At 42.2% G+C, this 23,704-nt stretch overlaps 1 protein-coding gene across 1 annotated transcript in view; it reads right to left on the bottom strand.

Annotated features, from left to right (window-relative positions):
* Positions 1–425: 425 nt before the first annotated feature.
* ALOX5 (arachidonate 5-lipoxygenase) overlaps positions 426–23,704 on the bottom strand; it is a 109,732-nt gene continuing 86,453 nt past the window's right edge. The window contains exons 10-14 of the mRNA XM_063433939.1: positions 18,255–18,433; positions 9,207–9,328; positions 6,007–6,107; positions 4,738–4,908; positions 426–857 (exon numbers count right to left, since the gene is read on the bottom strand). Coding sequence (XP_063290009.1) covers positions 678–857; positions 4,738–4,908; positions 6,007–6,107; positions 9,207–9,328; positions 18,255–18,433 — 753 coding nt within the window. The 3' untranslated portion in view covers positions 426–677. The remainder of the gene's footprint in view (positions 858–4,737; positions 4,909–6,006; positions 6,108–9,206; positions 9,329–18,254; positions 18,434–23,704) is intronic.

Below are 23,704 nucleotides of genomic sequence, written 5' to 3' on the forward strand. Positions count from 1 at the left end.
GGTGCGCGAGGGAGCTGAAGAGGAAGCACTCAGGGGGAGAGTGCTCCCTCGCGTGCCCATAGGACCGGCCGCCCGGTGACAGCAGGGCCAGCCTCGGGGGCCCTGAGGTGGCCAGCCCCTGGGCCCCCCAGGAGCAGAGGCTGGCCACAGTGGGTAGATACCGGGTCGCAGGGCGGCCGGGCCCCCTGGTGGGCCGGGTCTGGTCGCAGCCACGACCCCGTTATGTACGCCACTGTATGTGGCATTTCTTTTTGGCTTTGCATGAAAACTTAAATTGGTGCAGCTGCTCAATAACAATATGTGTAACTTTTCTCCATCTACAGTGTACAGCGCTACGGAAGTTGTTGGCGCTATATAAATAATAAAATAATAGTAATAATAATAATACAGTGTTTATTGGTGAAGCAAAAAAAAAAGCATAAATCTTTAACTATAAACTTTAAAACTTTATTATGGCAGCAACTGATAGTCACACATTTGTAAAAACATCAGTATAAATCAACTCTCTTACATTTCACATTATAAATAATTTTATCTCTGACGGACATTGACAGATCAAAACCATGGTTTCATTAAGTGATTGTAAGCTTTTTATGCATGAATAGAGTCAATCCTTTCTTCGTGTGCCAGGCTGAAAAGAAAAACTGTAAATAATAAAAAATAACAAATTGCAAAATTCAGACAGCAACACTATTTGGGATCCTGTCTGGAGAGAGATAATAATATGGTAACTTCTTGTTCTTGTTTCGTTCTTGAATGAAACTACCAATCTCTTCAAGCTCCTTCCTGAATTTCACCATAACTTCCTTTATTGACTTCTCAGTAAAATGCTCATCTGGGTAAAAACCTAGAAAATACTTGAAACACAAAACAAAAATGATCTAAGACAAAAGTCTCTTAATGCATGTCTTGAAACGATGTTCAGTAGAGGGTCACCACTACAGGGAGTGCAGAATTATTAGGCAAGTTGTATTTTTGAGGATTAATTTTATTATTGAACAACAACCATGTTCTCAATGAACCCACAAAACTCATTAATATCAAAGCTGAATATTTTTGGAAGTAGGTTTTAGTTTGTTTTTAGTTTTAGCTATTTTAGGGGGATATCTGTGTGTGCAGGTGACTATTACTGTGCATAATTATTAGGCAACTTAACAAAAAACAAATATATACCCATTTCAATTATTTATTTTTACCAGTGAAACCAATATAACATCTCAACATTCACAAATATACATTTCTGACATTAAAAAACAAAACAAAAACAAATCAGTGACCAATATAGCCACCTTTCTTTGCAAGGACACTCAAAAGCCTGCCATCCATGGATTCTGTCAGTGTTTTGATCTGTTCACCATCAACATTGCGTGCAGAAGCAACCACAGCCTCCCAGACACTGTTCAGAGAGGTGTACTGTTTTCCCTCCTTGTAAATCTCACATTTGATGATGGACCACAGGTTCTCAATGGGTTTCAGATCAGGTGAACAAGGAGGCCATGTCATTAGATTTTCTTCTTTTATACCCTTTCTTGCCAGCCACGCTGTGGAGTACTTGGACACGTGTGATGGAGCATTGTCCTGCATGAAAATCATGTTTTTCTTGAAGGATGCAGACTTATTCCTGTACCACTGCTTGAAGAAGGTGTCTTCCAGAAACTGGCAGTAGGACTGGGAGTTGAGCTTGACTCCATCCTCAACCAGAAAAGGCCCCACAAGCTCATCTTTGATGATACCAGCCCAAACCAGTACTCCACCTCCACCTTGCTGGCGTCTGAGTCGGACTGGAGCTCTCTGCCCTTTACCAATCCAGCCACGGGCCCATCCATCTGGCCCATCAAGACTCACTCTCATTTCATCAGTCCATAAAACCTTAGAAAAATCAGTCTTGAGATATTTCTTGGCCCAGTCTTGACGTTTCAGCTCGTGTGTCTTGTTCAGTGGTGGTCGTCTTTCAGCCTTTCTTACCTTGGCCATGTCTCTGAGTATTGCACACCTTGTGCTTTTGGGCACTCCAGTGATGTTGCAGCTCTGAAATATGGCCAAACTGGTGGCAAGTGGCATCTTGGCAGCTGCACGCTTGACTTTTCTCAGTTCATGGGCAGTTATTTTGCGCCTTGGTTTTTCCACATGCTTCTTGCGACCCTGTTGACTATTTTGAATGAAACGCTTGATTGTTCGATGATCACGCTTCAGAAGCTTTGCAATTTTAAGAGTGCTGCATCCCTCTGCAAGATATCTCACTATTTTGACTTTTCTGAGCCTGTCAAGTCCTTCTTTTGACCCATTTTGCCAAAGGAAAGGAAGTTGCCTAATAATTATGCACACCTGATATAGGGTGTTGATGTCATTAGACCACACCCCTTCTCATTACAGAGATGCACATCACCTAATATGCTTAATTGATAGTAGGCTTTCGGGCCTATACAGCTTGGAGTAAGACAACATGCATAAAGAGGATGATGTGGTCAAAATACTCATTTGCCTAATAATTCTGCACTCCCTGTATATAACAACATATTTAGATTATTTCTTGTTAGAATGTTTTACACTATCTGACGTCAATTGGAAACCGTGTTGAGGGTGTACACTGCACTAAATGTAATTGGGGAAAGCAGACTGATCTGGCAGTGCAATCAAAGACCCAGCACACAGCTGTGCATTGATAGGTTGGCGAATGAGATCAGCAGATCTCCCTAACAGGCCAACTGCATAGTGGGTCTACATTATAGTGTACACTGCTTAATTCTTCTATAACTGTATAGTGTCCTACTGCATTCTTAAAGGGCTATTCCAAGCACCATGATCTTTTCAGTGATTTGAAGTAGTCATGGTGCTCGGAGTCTGTACAGAGTTTCAGCCAGCCCAGAGTGAGAGTCCTGGGCTGGCTAATGTTAATCCTGGCATTGGACATCTGTCATCAGCACGCATAGCATGCTGGCAACAGACTATGAATGGCAGCACACCTCCTATGTACCCAAGTCCTCTGCTTAGAATGTGGACATCTTAAGTCTTCACTCAGCCTGGTCACTATGATATCCCTGCAATATCCACTATGACATCCCCCTGTAATAAGGTGGGAATGACATCACAGGAGGAGGATCGGGCTGTAAGGAGAACTTGTCCTCAGGGTGGGATTGCAAGTAAGTTTCCTTTATTTATTAAGGGTATTGGGACGCGGGAATGGCGGGAGGGTCTAAAATAAAAGAAGTGAGAGGAGATGCACGCTGCCTGCAAGGGAGAAACTCATTATGCCTGTACCCACAGTTCATGGACGTGTCTATTGCGAGGCAAACAAGGCATTTGCCTTGGGCGGCAATTTCCATGGGGCAGCAAAAAAATGCCGCCCCCAAATGCCCAGGCAAATGCCTTGTTTGCCTCGTTTTATGGGCGCCCAAGAGGTGGCCAGCTGGCCACCTTTGGGCTTCCCCGGGGCAGCGGGCGGTTGTATCTTGGGTGGGCGGCAAGGGAGCACTTTCCCCTGAGCTCTCTGCTCAGCTCCCTCGTGCGACCCGCAGTAATGCCGGCATACGGAATATGATGTCATATTCCGGCTCCCGGTATCACTCTGCGGCGCTCGAGGGAGCTGAGCAGAGAGCTCAGGGGAAAGTGCTCCCTCGCTGCATGCCTGCACGTCCGGCCGCTTTCCTGCCCAGCAGCCCCAGGTGAGAAATCCACGCAGCAATCCCAAACGTAGGGAGGCTGGGTGGATTTAAATAAATAAATAATAATAATAATAATTGTGAGTGTGGGGAAATGTGTGTGTCAGTGAATGTGAGTGTCAGTGAGTGTGTGTGTGTCAGTGAATGTGTGTGTGTGTGTGTGTGTGTGTGTGTGTGTATCAGTGAATGTGTGTGTGTTTCAGTGAATTTGAGTGTATGTGTCTGTCAGTGAATGTGTGTGTCGGTCAGTCAGTGTGTACGTGTATCAGTCAGTGTGTGCATCTGTCAGTCAGTGCGTGCGTCTATCAGTCAGTGTGTGTCCGAGTAAGTGTATGTCTGTCTATCAGTGTGTCAAATCAGTGAGTGTGTATGTCATTGTTTGTCAGTGTATATGAGAGTGTGTGTCTGTCAATGAGTGTGTGCGTCTGTCAGTCAAAATGCGGCCTTGACAGGAAGGGGTGGGGAAAATGTAAATTTGGGGAGGGTGCCAGAGTACCGTCCTGCCTAGGGCAGCACAAAACCTAAATACACCACTGCCGCTGTTACACTGTATTCGCTGAAGGCAATAATTTTTGCAGATAATTAATATTAGGCAGCCTGGAACAGTATTTCAGGCTAAGTCGCATATGCTGAAGGTGTAACTAGCCCCTGGCACAAAAGTGTAGATATTGTGGTGCATGCAGTGTTTCAAGCAGAAACACTGCACATGCAGGTTCTTACACCATGACCACTTCTAAAAGCATGGTGGTTGGAGTAACTACAGCTCATTGTAAAATGTAATGATATCTATAAGGAGCATCTGCTGGTTTTCTCAAAAGCTAGTTCTTTCCCTTACACCCATAGCCTGTCATTTATTACACTTCTGCATTACAAACTGCATTGCCATCCAACATTGGGCAGATAAACACTTTGCGATTTGGGAATGTAAATTCTGTATGTATGTCTGCAGAGAGCCTGTTTTTTTTGTGAAATCACTCAATTGACTTGACAGATTCATAACAGAATACAATATATATACTTGTGCCTTTTAAATTCTCAATATGAAAGAAACTGAAAGAATTTCAATAAACCAACTTACTTCATTATCTTGGAACTGACTCAATGCCCAAACAGCTCCAAGATGCCAGCAAGATCGGCCTCTGTCTGGTAGGCTTTCAATTATGTATTCTATAGTAACTTCATCCTTCTTAGTTGGTGGTGGACAGCGCATTGTAGGCGGAGAATTAGGAATCCAGGAACACCAATCATACTACAAAATATAAGACATTGAATATTTAATACCCCCATGTTAACACCAACATTTTAATGCATTTTAATTTATTTTTAAAGTACTAGCACATTCCTCAGAATGGTACAAATTTGGTTGCTACCTATGCATACTTTATTATTACTTACGTTTGCATTTTATTGGCACTAACAGACAACTGTTGATCTAGCAACCCTAGGTACAAATAGACCGACAATATGCTTAAATGGTTACTCCACGCACCATGACCACTTCTGTGTTTAGAAGTCATCATGGTGGCAGCAGTCTGTATGTGCAGTGTTTCAGATTAAAATGCTGCAAATACAGTGTAATCTGCACCATTACATACCTGGCACACATGTTTTAAGCAACCCAAAACTCCATGCATAAATGAGGCCTGCAAATCCCTGCTTCCATCCACTTCATCCCTTCTTGTCTTCTCTACTTGGTTCTGAACGGGTGAGAACAGTCAAATCAAATGCTTCTCTATAAAGAAGCATTTGATTTAAGTATGAAGTGGGAGGGATAGGGAATGGTGTCTAGCAAGTGAAGCTTTGCCTAGTGGTGGATTGCTGGTCAATGAACCATTTACATGTTTTTCAGGGGTGGGGGAACCTAATGAGTAATGCCAAGTAGGGCATTTTAAAGTTTTTAAAAAATGTAATTATTTTTTATAAAAAGAGTTTAAAGTGTAAAAGAAGCCAAGAACTCTGTATATATCCATTTCCTGAACCAACTTTCTTTTACAGCTTCATATACCGCATTGTCTTTGTTTTACCTCTCAGTGTGCACATGACCTGCATAAGGCATACAATAAAAAGTTGATAACTTCCAGTTTATCTGAGCTCTCCTCCAACACGTAATATTAGTATGTAGAATATGTCACACTGAAGCAAGAGAACTCTGCAAAGTCAAACCATTCATGCACAGATTTATAGATTGGTGATAAGCAAACATTTGGTGAGACAGCATACCAGGGATTATAATCATGCATTGTTGAGTAAGATTTAAAATCAATTATATAGATTATTCTAATACAGAACGACGTTTTCTTGACTTAAAGTGTACTGTCGTTTTGTCAATTTTTAAAAAGCAAACTACCTGTCCAAAATTGACTGCTGCATGCTGTCCAGATGCAGTGAATACCACCAAGGTGAGATATTCCACCAGTTGCTCTTTGGTCTTAAGCGTTTTGGGAAAACCTAAAAGAAATTATATTATGTTAAGTTTTTCAAGTCATATTTCCTACAGTAGGTTGATAACACTGTGAATTATGAAATTTAAGCAAGTAGTACTGAACCTGTGTATTTTAATTGAAAACTAATTTAAAGGGACACCGGCACAATTTAAGTGCTGAATAACTAATTATATGTTCTGGTCTCATTAATTCTATATGTTTCTCCCCATGTAAATGGAGTATTTCAGAGGACTGTAGATGGGGGGGGGGGGGGGGGGGGGGGGGGAGGTACTGCAAGAGACTACAAGTGGTACATAAAATGTAGGTAAAGGTACAGTTGCAATTATCAATCAAGATTGAAAAGCCAGTTATGAGCACTTGTTTTCAAGAAGGATAGTAAAGTGACACACTATAAGCAGCAGAACCACTATCGCTTAACGTAGTGGTTTCAGTGCAAAGAGACTGTCCTTACAGTCTCTTAATATTAAACATTTGTTCCTAAGGCCATCTTTTGTAGTTGTCACTCAGGCAGCCACTAAAGGGGCTTCCTGGTGCGATCCTGTTTGCAACTAATGAATCTCTATGAGTACTAGCACTAGCGCCCCCCAACCGCCCTATGGGGAAGCATTGGATTGGCTCATCATCATTAATGCTCTCAGGCAGGGCAGAGGTCGGCCGTACAGAGAACACATGGAAGGTGACTAAAGGTAAGTAAAAAATATTTAGTTTTCCAGGTAGGCCCAAAAATCTGAAGTTAGGAATACATGTTTGGGTGTTCTTTTAAGGAAATGGCTTTAAAGCTAAAAAATAAATAAGAGGAATGAAAGATTTTAAGCAAAGGCTAAACGCTGTGCATGAGAACATCCAGCATCAATTAAATCCCCATAGGAAAGCATTGAAACAATGTTTTCATATTGCGCATTAGGTCTCCCCCGCCGGCTGATGTCGGCATGGGTGGAACCTGACCCAGTACCGAGTGATATCCGTGCTGGATTTAGGTAAGTGACTGAAGGGGTTTTAACCATTAGAGCAGGGAGCAAAGGAGGGGGTACTGTAATAACGCTTTGTTTGCCTGGTACTATAGTATCCCTTTAACAAAACTGCACAAATAGGAAGGAAGCCTTCTACTGGAACATGTGGCAATTTCATGTGCAAGGCCCTCCTAACACACTGAATGACAGATGTTAATTGGCTGGTTCAATGGTTGTAATAGACCTAGTAGAAGTATTCCTAAAGATTATTTTATTTGCTTTGTGTGTGTGTGTTTGCAGATTTGTATTTTTGGGCAAAAAAGGTTATTCAATTATATATTATTAATTATTGCATTATTGAAAGCTATCTGATACAAGGAGAAAACGGATTATGATTCTAGTCTCCAAATTTCTATATATATATATATATATATATATATATATATATATATATATATATATATATATATATATTGGGGCACAATGTAAGAATCACTTATAGTTGGATTTCCTGCTCTCTTCTGGATGAGAAGCAGAAATAGGTATAATTGAATTAACTTAATGGTCTGTCACCAACCTTTGAAATTAAGGCTTTGATTAAAATCTTTAGGATGAGCTTTTCACAATCAGAAAAACTTTTTGAATTATATATCTACCAAAAAATGACTTCTGCAGATAAATCATTGAAAAGTTTTTCCATTTAGAATAGAAAGCTTGTCTAAAAGAATTAAAACTAAGCCTACCACAATTGTCCGGGGATTTATTTATTTTGTATAGGCTTCCTTAAAAGGACACTCCAAACCCCTATAAAGCACTTTAGGGCTTATGCTTTTATTTTTATTTTTATACATATTTTAATAAAAGAAAAATTTTCTACTCTTCAATCCTGAGTCTGGCTCCATCATCTTCGGAACAGGAGAAGTGGAAGAAGATTTGCCAGAGCTAAACTGTTCCTGTCAAAGAATGGAGAGGATCTCAGCCAAAACAAGCTGAGTTCGAGCTACCAGTGACTAGAATGCAGGAGATAGAGCCACGTCTGACTACTGAATTAAAGTGTTACTTTGTTGCAGTGTAAGAAATAAAATGTTACTCTGTTCTACATGATATTTGATGTGTATTTGTATGCATTATTTCTCCCTCTCTTTCTGGTATTTAAATGGACACTATGGTCACCAGAACAACTACAGCTTATTGTATTTGTTCTGGTGAGTAGCATCATTACCTTCGGGCTTTTTGCTGTAAACACTGTCTTTTCAGAGTAAATGCAGTGTTTACATTACAGCTTAGTAATAACTTCACTGGCCACTCCTTAGATGGCTGTTAGAGATCCTTTCTGGGTCATGCCTAAAATGCATCCAAACATTCAGTGTCTCCACCCTCTGCATGCAGACACTGAACTTTCCTCATAGAGATTCATTGATTTCATTTATCTCTATGAGGAGATTCTGATTGGCCAGGGCTGTGTTTGACTTGCGTTGGCTCTGCCCCTGATCTGCCTCATTCACAGTCTCAGTCAATCCTATGGGGAAGCATTGTGATTGGCTCAGAATAACACTTCTGATGATGTCAGCAGACAGCTTGCTGGTCTGAGGCAGACAGGGGCAGAGCCAGCAGTATCAGGCATAAATACAAGTAAGATTTTACTATATTTAGGGAGGCAAGAGAGGGCCAGAGGTACTAGATGGTGGTTTTAACACTTTAGGGTCAGAAATATATGTTTGGGTTCTTGACCCCAGAGTGCTCCTTTAAGGCAATGGGATGCTCTGGCTATTAGTAGAGGAAGGATTCTAATGATTGACTATTCATTTTTAGAAAAGATAAAGTTAAATGTAAGGAGCTGACCTATATATTTTTATTGTATAAGTATGTTTGTTACATTATTTTTACCATGGTTTGATAGTTTTTAGGATGTTTTAGCTATATTACTATTTTAGTATTTTAAAAAAATGTTTGCAGACATCCTGTTTTTGAAGCACACCCCAAACACACATTGCCATTATTCTATATACATAATAGGTTTGTGGGTCTTCTCCTGGTGAGGTGCTGCCTTTTATCTGCAGTTTGAACATTCTTCGATAAGCTTTTGAGGTTTCCCTGAACTTTTGGCAGTTCTCAGAGTTCATATTTTTGTTGCAATGAATTTTCTTTTGTACCTAATGTTTCATTGTCCCGAAGTCCATACACAAAAACATCTTTCACAAAAGCTTGAAGTTCAGTGTCCTCACACACAGTCTTGTCGTCCTTATAGTAGATATTCACTATATCACCAACAAATCTACAAGGTAAAAGTAATAGATTATTTTTAAAAGAAAAAAGAAAAGAATCTTCAACTTAGAACTTTACATACAAGCAAGGTAACATGTAACGTAGGTAGATTAGGCGCTCGCTATATAGTTTATAGTAGTTAGGCAGCAGTAACCAATACAAGGAACCCCAACCTTGTAACAGAATAGTGTGAACAAAAAAAGAAGGAAGGAAACCGCGCCCTAGATATGAGAAAATATATCAATTTGAATATATACGTACACAAAAGTAGTAATGGTGGTCTCTATACAATTGACCTCAAAAAAATAAAACATAAAGAAATAATAGTGCAGTAAGTCAAGTATAGTGGGTACGTGAATGGATACTGAGAATAATCCACACTCACATTTCCCAGAGCTAACTTAAAGCTCAGCTGTTAGTACGCGTGGACGGAACAATCCCCGTCTAAAGATAAGCAGATATCTTGACAGCCTCAGGTAGATGATATGTGAAAAGACAAAGAAATCCAAATGGTGCAGTATATACTGATAAAATATATAAATTAAATAGTAAAATACCGTACTCACATTTGCTAGAGCAGAACTTGCTCTAGTCTGTATAGCATAGGTGGTATGGTCCCCACCAAGGAGCAAGATGGTAACCAGGAAGTAGAAAACAAAATCCAAGTATAATAAAATGGATAAGGATAATTTATTTAACAGAAATAAATTAAAGGATAAAAGTACTATGTATAAAGTCTATAAAAATCCACTTGACGCGTTTCACCTGACACTTCTGAAGAAGCCTTTTTACAGGTGAAACACGTCAAGTGGATTTTTATACTCTGCAATACTCTGGTATTTTGTCTTTTGTCTACTGAACTAATATGGCTAAACCAATCTATATATATTCCATAGAAAAGAAAAGGACTGGGCACAGTCCAAGGCCAATTTATTGGCCGATCGGACAAACTTATAAGAAAATTAAAACTCAAAAATTAATTAACCTACTTCTGATGTATGATGTTATTGATATTCAGGAAAACATAAATCTAAACTCCTGGTTAAATATGGATATAAAGACTCTTGATAGATTATTCAACAGTTAATGAAATAATTTGCTATACCATCTAATTATTTATTTAGTTATTTGAAAATCAAGGGACTTATCTCAACATCTAACCTTAAAAAAATTAAGAGGGGTAAAGCAGGAGAAATTATTTAACTATTGGAACTATAAGATTGTGAAAACCTAAGGCAAAATGTGTTAATGTTCTATATCATTTAAAACACAATGAACCTGTAGGAGAAATAGACAAGTGGGAAAATATCTAAATATACATATTAAAGAAGATAATTTGAAAAATTATCTAAAAAATTATATAAATATATCCACTGTTAAAACCTGTCCATTTCAAACCGTTGAATAAGTGGTACTTGACACTGAAACTTTTTTTTTTTTTTTTTTAATTCTTTATTTTTCCGTGCAGAGAAAATACAATACGGTCCACAATGCCACGACAGCAGAGCCAACCAAGATATACATGCAGTTGTACAGTGTCATGTCACATAAAAGAAATGCAAATTTTTCCTTTTTTTTTTTTAAACTCGCTATTACATTTTATTTACATAGCTACCCTGCACATTGCTTGTGATCAGCTTATTTACAAGAGAAACTGGAAGCAGGAGGGGGGGCGACTGGTTATTCAGGCTAACGTTTCAGGACGTTTCATTATAGGTTTGCTTTAGATATAGGTTACATTAGGCAAGTGAATAAATTGTAGTTATGCAGACTTATGCTTATATGGAACAATAGCTTAACTTAAGGTGAGTATTCAAATAGGGAGATATACCACCAGGCAGGTTGTGGCTTGCTAAGTTGTGGTCTACGCTAGGGCCTCAATACCATCGCTAACTGCAGCCTCAGCTATAGTACCAGTGGTGGACATGTCTGTTTGGTTGTACCCATAGCCAGAGTCCCTGTCGTTACGGCTATCCGCAACTGGCCCAGTAGCTTCTGCTTTAGTTGCCGTCTGTCGTAAGGAGCTGGGGTACCTGTCGGCTTCGGCGTCAGAGAGGATGGTAAGCAGTGTCCTTTTTTCCGGCATTTAATGAGTCCTCGTATAACACGTCTGTGTCCTTTACGTTCTTGGGACCCCCTGCAGGTCAGAGTGTCTGCGGATCTCTGTGGAAGTTCCTTCCCTGCTGGTACGCGGGTATGAGTGTGATGCTTTGCAGGTCGCAGTGATCAGGTGTGGGCCCCGCTGTTCTGGGGTAATCGATTGGGCACTGCCTCCGTGTAGCCTTATAAGGGAGCTCTGGTGAGGCGCGCTCGGTTTAGATAGGCGCTGAGTGGGTCTGCTTGTGATGTGAGTAGTCGGCAGAACCGACGTGCATATAAGTACCCTGGGTGGTCGTGTGCCGTTGGTGTTCTCTCAGCACGCCCTCTTCTTCTGTCGGCAGATGCATCTCCGTCGGCCATTTTTCAGGGCGCGTGGTGGCTGTCAGCGCTGAGTCACCCAAAAAGCTCTGCCAGGAGGTTGCCTGCCCGGTGGGGGCCGGGATAGCCCCACCGGCCCAGAGGGGGGGTGAACGTGGCCGGGGACCCCGCAGATAGTGCTGTTTCCAGTCGATACCGGGATGGCGATCGAGGCAGCGGCCGTCCGCCCCACTCCCCTCCCGGGTAGGCCCCAGGCCCGGAGCATCTCACCAGGACCCGGTCCACCCGTTTTCAGGTGCTCCAGCTGCACCGGGACACTCCAGGACCAGGTATCTCACACTCCCAGGGGGTTCCATGCCGATTTTGGTGTGTTTTTGCCCATTAGTAGTCGAGTTCCCCTGGAGCTATTGTGACTAGCAGCCTGCTGGCATGGCCGCCCGGCCCCGCCCCCCGACACTGAAACTTTTGACAAAAATATCCTCGGATATTTCTCATAAATGCTGGTGATGCAACTCAAAAATTAGAGGTCTACTACATATCTTGCGGTGGTGTGAAAAGATTAACATTTTTTGGAAGGAAACAAACTTAATTTACCAATCACAAAAGTTAAACTTAAACCTGATTAAAGAACAATTCTATTGAATCTCAAATAGTCAAAAATGAAAAAAAATAATTGAACCCCTTAAGGACACATGACATGTGTGACATGTCATGATTCCCTTTAATTCCAGGGGTTAATGATCACCTTACATATCATAACAGCTGCTCAATTGCTTATTGTGTGCCACTGGAAATGGCAAAGATTCCAAATATCTAATAGCTTATTTCTCAAGTTATATGGCAAGCAAAAATGCAAAAGGGTATATTAATTACTAAAAATCAATATACTAAGACAGAATATTGGGATAATTGGATAAGTAAATTAGATACAATAAAGGGAACAGGTTGTTGATGGTAATATACGTATATAGGCGTGTTTATGGGGAAGGAAAACATTATGAATAGAGAATAATGGTTTTCTGTTTATTTTTTTGGTTCCTGTCATCTTAGTGATATTACTCTTGGTAACTCATAATATATAACATAGAACTGGAATAGAATAAAATAGTCAAAAGAACCGTGTTAGAGGGTAGATTTAGGGTAAATGAAAATAAAGATAATGGAACTTTATGTCAAAAAGGTAAATCGAGAAAAGGATAAAAGAAGAGATAAATAGTCAAAGGAAATAAATGATAACGTTATTAAGTGCCCGCATATAATATGCACTGACTACAGATATACAGTTTATTTGGGCAGTGAAGGTGATCGACTATTTAGGTATAACAATAACAGTGGATTCCAAGAGGATGATTGAGTCTAATTTCTCCCTCTACTAAAACAACTAAATAGAATGTTACAAAAATGTAAAAACTCAGGCATTTTCGTGGTGGTGGAGAATCAGCTTAATTAAAGCATATGTACTCCCTAAGTGGCTGTACTTATTTAGAATGGTCACTCTAAGAGTGCCACTGCTATGGCTAGAAATAGTTCAAACATATTTCTCTAGATTTATATGGCAAGGGAAAAGACCCAGAATGTCATTGGACTTATTGTCTAGAAGTTTAGATAGAGATGGTCTTGTTCTCCCTAATATTAAGGAATACTGTGATGCATATTTAATATCCCATCTGCTGAGTATTCAAAGAAAAAAAGGAGGAGGGGAGGGAAAAAAAGGAGAAAGGAAGGGAGAAAAAAAGGAAGGAGAAAATAAAAAGAAAAGTGAGCAACATTTATCCACCTAACTAGGATAAACAGTAATAACATTGGAAGGTTGTTCAGACTAGAAAAGTGTAGGAAGATAAAAAGGGAAGAGGATCGGGACTGAAGGAGTGGAATTGCCAGGAAGCCAAATAGGAGACGTAGAGAACAGCTACATGTACCTGGGGATACTACAAATACATGGAAACCTTGAGGAAGAGGCAAGGAGCATAGCAACATCCAAGTACCTCCATAGAGTCAGACAGGTTCTGAATTCTCAGCTCAATGGCAAGAACAAGATCTATGCCATCAACACATATTCCTTACCAGTCATCAGGTATCCAACTGGAAAAATAACCTGGCCATGAAAGAGCTAAAAAACATGGATATCAAGACCTGAAAAAGACTCAAGATGAATGGAGGAGTTCAACTGAAATCCAACACCCAGAGACTGTACACTAGCCAGAAGGAGGTTGAGTCTGTATAGTGTCAGGGCCAGAGTCCTAGGTGAAAAACAGTGCATTCACAAGTACATGACAAAGATGGACTGAGGGAATGCCTGAGACAACAAAGATTGAGGTTGCAGTAAAGGAGATGGTTCCATACCAAGATAAGCCTCTCCATGGCATGTATCACCAACAGCTAGTGGATGTGGCGGCCATCCGGATAGGGACACAGGTCTCGCCACCAAGGATGTCCCCCTCTCTGGAACTCTGCTGCGTCGGATTCAGTGATTATAGCTGCTCAGTGATTATAGCTTTCCCCCACACACATTAGCCGAGACTTAATGTTGGGAGTAAACTGGTTTAATGGGACACGGTACACGCGATTTATACACAGACCCCCAGTAGGGGGTCTCCATACAGTCCAATACAGACTCCTCCCTGGCGTCCCTGTGTCTGGGAGATAATCTAGTGCACTTTGCTTAAACTAATTATCTCCCAGGCAGAGAGGTACAATGTAAAAAACACAAAACACCCCAAAACATATACAATATTACAAGGGCCCCCCAAAAGTCTTATATCCCCAGATAGCCTGGATCTGAGCACCCAAAGTGCCCAAATAGCACTCATATCCCATGAATACAGCCAAATCGCCATGAGGGTGGGGGGCGGAGCCAGCGCCCGAGCGAGTTGGACGCAGCCTGCAGCAGCTCCTCGAGGAAAATAAACACATCGCTAACTACAGGCGGAAAACGGCTAATTTAATGAGCCACCATAAACTTCCCAAGTGCCTTACACCATGGGCAAGAAGGCGAAGAAATACAAAGCTGATCCGAGCTCGGGCTCCCGAGATATCGTGGCTTTCTTGTGCACAGCCACGCGGCCGGACCCGTTCAAGATACCTCCCCATCGTTGGAAGACGAGAGCCCAACAGCCACTTACTCACCAACAAAAAAGGTACAAGCAAAAACCATGACATCCCCGGACCTGGGTGACTCTGCCCCTGACACAAAAGCCGACATAAAGGCACTAGTGAAGGAGATGCAAATGATGTTCCAAGCTGACATGGCGCTGGTCAGAGAGGAAGTCTCCAGACGCACAAACCGGGTGGTGAAGGTGGAAGAGGGCCTCAAGGGCGCAGGGGTAGCCCAAACTGCCACAGATGCAGCCCTGTTGTCGCTGCAAACACAATGCAACACCCTAACAACACAACTAGCTAATCAGGAAGACAGGGCGAAGGCACGGAACGTGAGGATCCGAGGGGTGCCAGAATTGGTTACCGACCCTGAGCTGACCCACTACTGCCGAAGGCTGATAGCCACTTTGTTACTACCCAAGCAAGCAAAACAAATAGGAGTAGATTCCTGCTTCCGATTACCCAAAGCCACCAAAGCTCCCCAAGAAGCTCCCAGAGATATACTCGTGAAGTTTGTTCGGGACTCTGACCGGGGGGTACTCATGGGAGCCACAAGAGGCACACCCACAATTCAATTTGAAGGGGCACAATTAACATTTTATAGGGACATCTCCAGGCACACCTTGTCGTGGAGGAGACCTCTTCGACAGATCACACAACTGCTCCGCGAGAACTCCATTACATACAAATGGGGGCAGCACCGACTGACGGCAAACAAAGCAGGCAAGACGCACCTCCTAACTCACAAGTCGGACGCACCGGCCTTCCTACAGGCCCTGGGCCTACCAGCTGACACGGCCTCAGCGGAAATCCAACCTTCATGGACTATTGACCATATCAGCCCATTTGTGCCAAGGGGAACAAGACCGGGCGCACCAGATTCACCCACCTGAAACAAGCAGCACCGGCAGACTTATTATTATGTCTTGATAGTGTATTATTTTGTTATAAGTTTACTGTTGACTCTACTATGCCTTAGTTAATTGTACAGATTCCCATATCTTATATCTGGCTCCGAAAGCTGACAGCCAGACATCTCGCCCAGCCATTCCCCCCCCCCCCTCCGCCATCTTCCTTTTGCCTAAACAAGCCCCGTCACACTTAACAGCTGGCATGATGGCTCAACCGCCCAGCGGCCCACAGCCACGAGCATACCAGGCTCTTACCAGTCCTAGGAAAATGCCATGCTCACCCAACACTCACGCACCTTAAGCTAAATTAAGACCAGACACAACCCTATCCGACAACCTGGAAGGTGCGCTAGCCACTGTCCCGCAACCTCCAGCTAAGCGACGACCTAGCCGATTGTACAGCCAAGAGGAATTTATGCTAGATAAAACATAAAAATTGGTTTATGACTTTGCATGTGATGCTGTTCTTACCGTGAAGTGTACTAAATGCTGAATACCTATTGCACACACGGTGTAATATGATGTTTCTGATTAACCACAAAATCGCCATAAGGGTAAAGTTTTGACAGACCACACACATGGCATCTGCCAAACATAGTTCCAGAAGAAAAGTGGTGGCGGTTGGTCACCTTTGGGAGTCCCAAAATTAATGAAGTATCAAACAGATTCTCTGGTTCCTGGGTAGTGATTGTTCGCCTAGTTTGTGTGAACAATCCTACCGAACAGCGCTCTCCTGAGATGTTTCGAAAAGAAGCAGGCAATGATGGAAGTTTAGCAGTGTTCGTGAGTTAGTCAGTCCGATTTTAGTTCCAAGCACTCGATGTCTGAACACCACTGCCTGCTTTCGTGCGACAAGATGACCGTCGACTCATTTCCCACGTGTTCGTTCATGCGAATGGTGGCCATGCAGCAGAACACTTGAAACAATTAGATGCAAACCGATGATAGAGGGGTCAATAGGGTTAACAAGCTTAACAAGCTCCAAGGTGGGCTGAGTACAGGGGGGAGGGGGTTGTTCGGTTACCGAACTGAAACGAGAAAAGCATACAAACAAGTATTTTCAGTGACAGGTTGTTCTGTCACAGCTCACATTACAAAATCCTACCAATGGTTGGAAATAAGCAGGACTGAAAGAAAGCACTGAGGCACTACTCCGAGCAGTACAGGAACAAACACTCAGCACCAGACAGAATCTAAGGTGCAGAGTTTGCCCAAAAAATTCTGACCCAATCTGTTAGGGACAGCATACACCAAGAGGCACAACCAAATTGCTGGGATAGTGTTCTGAAACATCTGCGCAAAATATGGAATGGACCTGCCTAAGTCCAGATAGGAGATTTGAGAATAACAGGGCTAAGATACTGTGAGTCTTCCAGATCCAGACAGACAAACAAGTACTCAGAAAAGTATATAAAAAAATCAAGATAAAGACCATTGCAGCAGTTGAAACTTTGCTGTTTTACACTTTGGGCACTTGAATAAAGGAACACTACTTTCAAAAGGAATCACTGGAATTTATTTTTCTACTTTCCTGAATATACACTGGTTTGGGCAGAACCAGATTCTTTGAATCCCTGAGGAGTTGATAGGTACTTTTCTGAGTTCTTATTTTCGAGTTAGACAAGCAAATACTGGCCAACCAACCTAAAATTATGGTGGAAAACAAGGAACAGAAGACTACAGTGGTGGTGGACGTAGCAGTACCCAGTGACCATAACATCAAGAAGAAGGAGCATGAGAAGGTGGTTAAATACCAAGGACTGAAAGAGAAGCTACAAATATTGAAGTGAAGGCAGTAGTAGTTGTCCTAGTTGTGGCTGCAAACCCCCAAGTTGGGAAAATGGCTTAAGTAGATTCTCGGTGGGACACCTGAGATCGCTGTCCAGAAGAGTGCAATTCTATAAACAACTTTGAAACTTTCAGACTACTAGGCCTCTGGTAAGAGACCCAAGAATGAGGAATACACTAAATACCCCTAAAAGTCTGAGAAAATGCATTATATATTATATATATGAATAATAAACATATTATATATACACACACACACATAAAATAAAGGGAAACTTTAACTCCTCTTAAATTTTAATATTTTGTTTACTTACGCTTAAATAAAAAAATCTATATTTGTGAAGAGTGAAAAATAAGACTAAATGTAGAAATCTACATCTCTGTATCCTGCAACTGGGTGCCTCATCTTAGCTCCCTGTCAGTCAGTATTATAAACTCTTTGCACTGGGCTGCTAGTTTAGAGAAAGCATATAGAGAGGAGGAAATATTTAACTAGGTTTCCGTTTCTCTTCCTCATCTATAATGTGTGCCCTGGCTTTACCTTTTCTAAAAGTTTTGCATTTTCTGACATAGATCATGATTTCATTTGCTAAATATTTAATATAAATTTGAAAGAAAATGGAGCATCTCATGAAAAACAGGTTGACACAGGTTATAGTTGAATTTCAATGTTTTAGGGGAGAGTCTTTCTAGAACATCAGACATGACATGGAATTCTCTTACCCCAATACTGCCTCCCAGACTTTCAGGCCATCATCCCTAAAAAAATAATATGGAATGTCTTCCTTGCTTTCCATCTCCCTCATTTTGATTGCTTCTGGTAGGCAAAGAGATTGATATGTTAAATCTTTCATGGAACGTAAAACTAGCTCCACATGTCCTCCTCCTCCTGTTGCGTTTGCCTAGGAAAAAAAAGAGCAAAAACACAAACCAGTAAGTGTTAATGGTGCTGTATCCTTAATAAAACACGTGTGCGTTTCAGGGCCTGCCAGGGCACAGTGTCACACCAGTGCAACTCATATCTGGTGTAACAGTAGTGTACATTAAAAAAAAAAATAGAAATTTGACTGTGAAATAATAGCAGTCAGTTTCCTTCACACGTGTGCGTTTCAGGGCCTGCCAGGGCACAGTGTCACACAAGTGCAACTCATATCTGGTGTAACAGTAGTGTACATTTAAAAAAAAAAAAACTAGAAATTTGACTGTGAAATAATAGCAGTCAGTTTCCTTCACACGTGTGCGTTTCAGGGCCTGCCAGGGCACAGTGTCACACCAGTGCAACTCATATCTGGTGTAACAGTAGTGTACATTTAAAAAAAATAATAAATTTGACTGTAATAGATTGAATAGCAGTTAGTTGTCTGCAAGCATGTGTGTCAGGCCTACAGCGTCTACTCTGCCAACTTCTGCCAGTGCACAGTGCCACTCATATCTGTTGTCACAGTAGCTTGCACGCATAGTACCACTAATCGAAAAAAAAATTACAGGCAGAGGCAGGCCACCCCGCAGGGGCCGTCGTGGTCGTGGTGCTGTGATTCCCTTTGGCCCTAGAATAATGCCCAGTGTTCAGAGGCCACATACCCTGAATTTGAAAAGTTCTGAGGACATAGTTGACTGGCTAACACAGGACACCCAATCTTCTACAGCTTCCGCTCGGAACCTTGACGCACCATCCTCCTCCAGCTTAGCTTCGGGCACCTCTCAAGTTACCACTCGCCCGCCTGCCGCCACCACCAACGCTAGCACCACAGCCGCTTCACTTGATCTGTCAGAGGAGTTATTTACACATCAGTTGGAAGAAATGAGTGATGCGCAACCATTATTGCCAGAGGATGTAGATAACAGGGATATGTCTCAGTCAGGCAGCATTACACACATGGACGTACAGTGTGATGATGATGATGTTGTACCCGCTGCTGCTTCCTTTGCTGAGTTGTCAGATACAAGTGAAGCGGTTGATGATGGCGATGCGTCCGTGGATGTCACGTGGGTGCCTGCTAGAAGAGAAGAAGAACAGGGGGAAAGTTCAGATGGGGAGACAGAGAGGAGGAGGAGACGAGTTGGAAGCAAGGGGAGGTCGTCGCAAGGAGCTAGTGGCACAGTCAGACAGCATGCATCAGCCAGACAGCACGCCAATCAACACATGCTGTTGCCACCACCAGAATGCCGTCATTGCAGAGCTCAGCAGTGTGGCATTTTTTTTGTGTGTCTGCCTCTGACAACAGCGATGCCATTTGCAACCTGTGCCAAAAGAAACTGAGTCGTGGGAAGTCCAACACCCACCTAGGTACAACTGCTTTGTGAAGGCACATGATCGCAGGTACTATTCCACATCCCGGATACGGCAGTGTCACGCCGTCTTGGCGTCTTGGGGTTTACTTGCCTGAAAGCAGAGAGTCACACCGGACCAGCACTCCTGTCCGCCCTGAACGCACAGGTGGATCAGTGGCTGACTCCGCACCAACTGGAGATTGGCAAAGTGGTTTGTGACAACAGAAGAAATTTGTTGGCGGCATTGAATTTGGGCAAGTTGACACATGTACCGTGCATGGCACATGTGTGTAATCTGATCGTACAACGCTTTGTGCATAAGTACCCAGGCTTACAGGACGTCCTGAAGCAGGCCAGGAAGGTGTGTGGCCATTTCAGGCGTTCCTACACGGCCATGGCGCACTTTTCAGATATCCAGCGGCAACATTTTATGTTCGCGACATCTCTAATGAAGGACTTAATGTAGACTCTGGCTTTCTCATACACTACCAAAACTTTATATAAACACAAATCTTAATGTCTCATATAGTTATTTTTCAATATTCTCATTTCACCTTTATTGGATCAATTTATATACATACATATATGCAGCTATTTACTTGCATGCCCTGCTCTGCTGTTTCCTTGTTTTTTTCTCTTTTGTGTTTTTTATTTTTTCTTTTCAACTAGCTTATTGACTCTCCTCTGTTTATTTACTTTTTCTGACTATTCTCAGCCAACCTGCACCTTTCACTTTCAGGCACATCTTCTGCTATTTATGACACCCTATTCATCCCCACCCTCCCCTTCTGTAACATCAATTGTTTTGTGTTAAACTCTATCAGATTGATCAGTATTGCTTCAGACCTGAAGAAGAGAGAAAAACTTTGAAAGCTTGTCTTTGAAATATTATGTTAGTCCAATAAAAAAAAGGTATCATTGCATACTGCAATACTCTAGTATTTTAGCATCTTGTCTATTGGACTAATACGGCTTATCCAATCTACACTATATATAACATTTATTTCCAAGTTTATATATTAATATAAAAATACACGAAGTATGAAATTATATATATGATATATATATATATATATATATACATATATTTAATTTGTGTGATATACTAATTATTTTATTCTCCATTTTCAAGCAGCAGGGGGTCTGCCTGACAGCCCAGGCAATACCCTTGCAGGCAGCTCTATGGGCAGCGATCACATGGCCCACGGGGGCCTGATTTACCAGGGAAGGACTGCCTGGGCTGCCAGGCAGTCCTCCCGTAGCGGATCACGGTGGAGGAAAGTACAGCGGATCTCCAGGAACTGAAAGCCGTTACAGCATTCCATGCCGCCGCAATGGCTTTAAAGGCCATTATAATGGAAACGGCATGGAACGCCTTAACAGCGTTAAGGGGTTAAAAGAACACTCAAAGGTTATAAATACATTCATAATACTAGAGTGTTAGTGTGGATGTTTAAATGATTAGCCCCCCACTTTAATCAATATAAAAGCAAGTCAAATTCACCCTTAATACAGCACCATCACAGTGTCAGTGCTGCATTTGGTTCACCCACCGAAGGATCACAGAGATGCATTGGGGGCCTTATAATGCATGCGCAGCAATCGCTACACTCTGCCAATGTTTGTCATAAAAAAGTTCTAAATCCAGTGTTTCTGTATGAAAAGTATTCACCGCATCAAGTAAAATCACAGATAAAATTAAACAATAAAAATGTGACAGATTATGATTAAGAAATAAGTCACAATAAATTACAAGTGTATGACTCTTCGTGACAGTGGAAGATAAAGTAGTCCCTAAAGAATACAAAACTAGATAACTTAAGAGTGTCATGAAAATGAACAGACGTTGTGACAAGCCTGTCTTTTTTTCTTCCTTCTCCAGCTGAGAAAGTTTTTTTTTTAATGTTGTTCCTAAATAGTAGTTGTAAGCTGATAATATAAACAGCCAATAGCTACTAGCGGCCACAAATTGCTGACAGGTTTTTAACCTTGTTGATGATCTTTACCAGACAATCATTATTAATGGCCGCTAAAACCAATATCAACTATTTCCATATTAGCTGCTTGCTGATAAAACATTGAAATGCCTGTTTTCGAAGTACTCACCATGACAACCACAACTGTATGGTAAAAAAGTCTTATCCTGAGCAACCTTCTAGTTGTCTTTAGCAGGAGATAGCAACATGTATTAAACTGTGAGTTGTGTATTATGCTGAATACTTACAGTGATGGGGGGAAAAGTACACCCTGTTTGAATTTTATGGTTCTACATATCAGGACATAATAACAATCATCTGTTCCTGAGCAGGTCTTAAATTAGGTAGATATAACCTCAGATTAACAACACATGACATATTACACCGAGTCATGATTTAACAAAAATAAAGGCAAAATGTAGAACCTAAGTACACCTTGTGATTCAATAGCCTATAAAACTAGCTTTAGCAGCAATGACTTGAAGCAATCGTTTTCTGTTTGACTTTATCAGTCTCTCACATCCAGCGGAACATATCCCTAATTCTCTGGAAGTTTGACTCAGTCTCATCTAGCGCAACCGCCCAGTCAAGTTTGCTATATGGAGGGGAGATGCAGAGGGTCCCTATTAACAGTCGCTACCTCAGAGCCAAGGGGAGACCCTTTTTCCAAGCCCACAAGAGCCTCTGTTACACGACCGGCTTGGAACTATTTTTGGCCAGAACTTTCATCGCAGCCGGCCCAAGCTTTGACTGAGTAGCGTTCTCCATGGATTAGAGCACTAATTTCACCGGTTTGAGGGATGTTTTGTGTTATACTTTTCTGTGCCCGGGAGATAATTAAAGTAAGCGATGGATGTCACAACCCTCTCCCAGACACAGAGTTGTGCATGCGGGATCATCTATACTTTGGCTGGAGACCCCATGCTGGGGGTCTGTGTATAAAAGTTGCATGGTTCTAAGGTTGTTGTTCTCCCCAGCATTATGTGTCATATAATGTCTTTGGAAAGGGGCTATAAACACTAAAAGGGCACTTCTTCCAGTTAAGAGGGGATTTCAGCTGAGATATCCAGTTGTAATATTGGAGCACAGCTACAATCACCCAATGAGCCTTCTCCTCTATTTCCCCCTCTTACATGAAAGCACAAAAGGAAATCCAGACCAAGCATGTCAATCTTGCGGCCCACATGCAGCCCACAGTGAATATATTTGCGGCTCAGCAGAGGCGCCTCTCTAATTAGGCGATTTGGCCTGCTGCCTAAGGCCTCGCACTGATTGGGGCCTTGTGGCCGCCTAAATCACCTTAGGGCAGACTAACATGTCAGGTCCACAGCCTATGACGAAGGGCCCAACATAGGGAGGGGCCTGGCGGCTTGCCCATTATGCCGCCAGGTACAAAGCCCTTCCCTCAGTCTGTTCTAAGAGAGAGCCAAGCACTGCAGTCAGTCTTGCAGCTACACACGGTGCAGAGCTGCAGACTAAAGTGTCTCACGATCTCCAGCCAATCAGAGCATTGCCATGGGTTACCACGGCAACGCTCTGACTCTGTTGGAGATCGCAAGAGACTTACCATGTGATCTGCAGCTCTGCACTCAGTGGAGCTGCAAACCGAATAAACAGACCACCAGGGAAAGCTACCCACCGGACCACCAGGGAATGGATTAGAAAATATTAATAAAAAAAGGAATTTCTGATAGGTGAACCCCCTCCACAATATATCACGCCCCTTGCTCCACACTATGTCACAACCCCCTGCTCCACACTATGTCATCCCCGCTCCTCAACCGGACCCCTGTAATGTCGGCCAGCTGGGAGGAAATCGCGACCTGTCACTTCCTCCCAGCATCCTGCAGGGAGTCAGCGAAGGGAGGAGAGGAGGCAGCCGCAGCGTCAGCGTGAGGGGAGAGGAGCACAAAAAGCTCCAGACCC

The sequence above is a fragment of the Pelobates fuscus genome, chromosome 10, assembly GCF_036172605.1.
Source record: "Pelobates fuscus isolate aPelFus1 chromosome 10, aPelFus1.pri, whole genome shotgun sequence".
Lineage (NCBI taxonomy): Eukaryota > Metazoa > Chordata > Amphibia > Anura > Pelobatidae > Pelobates > Pelobates fuscus.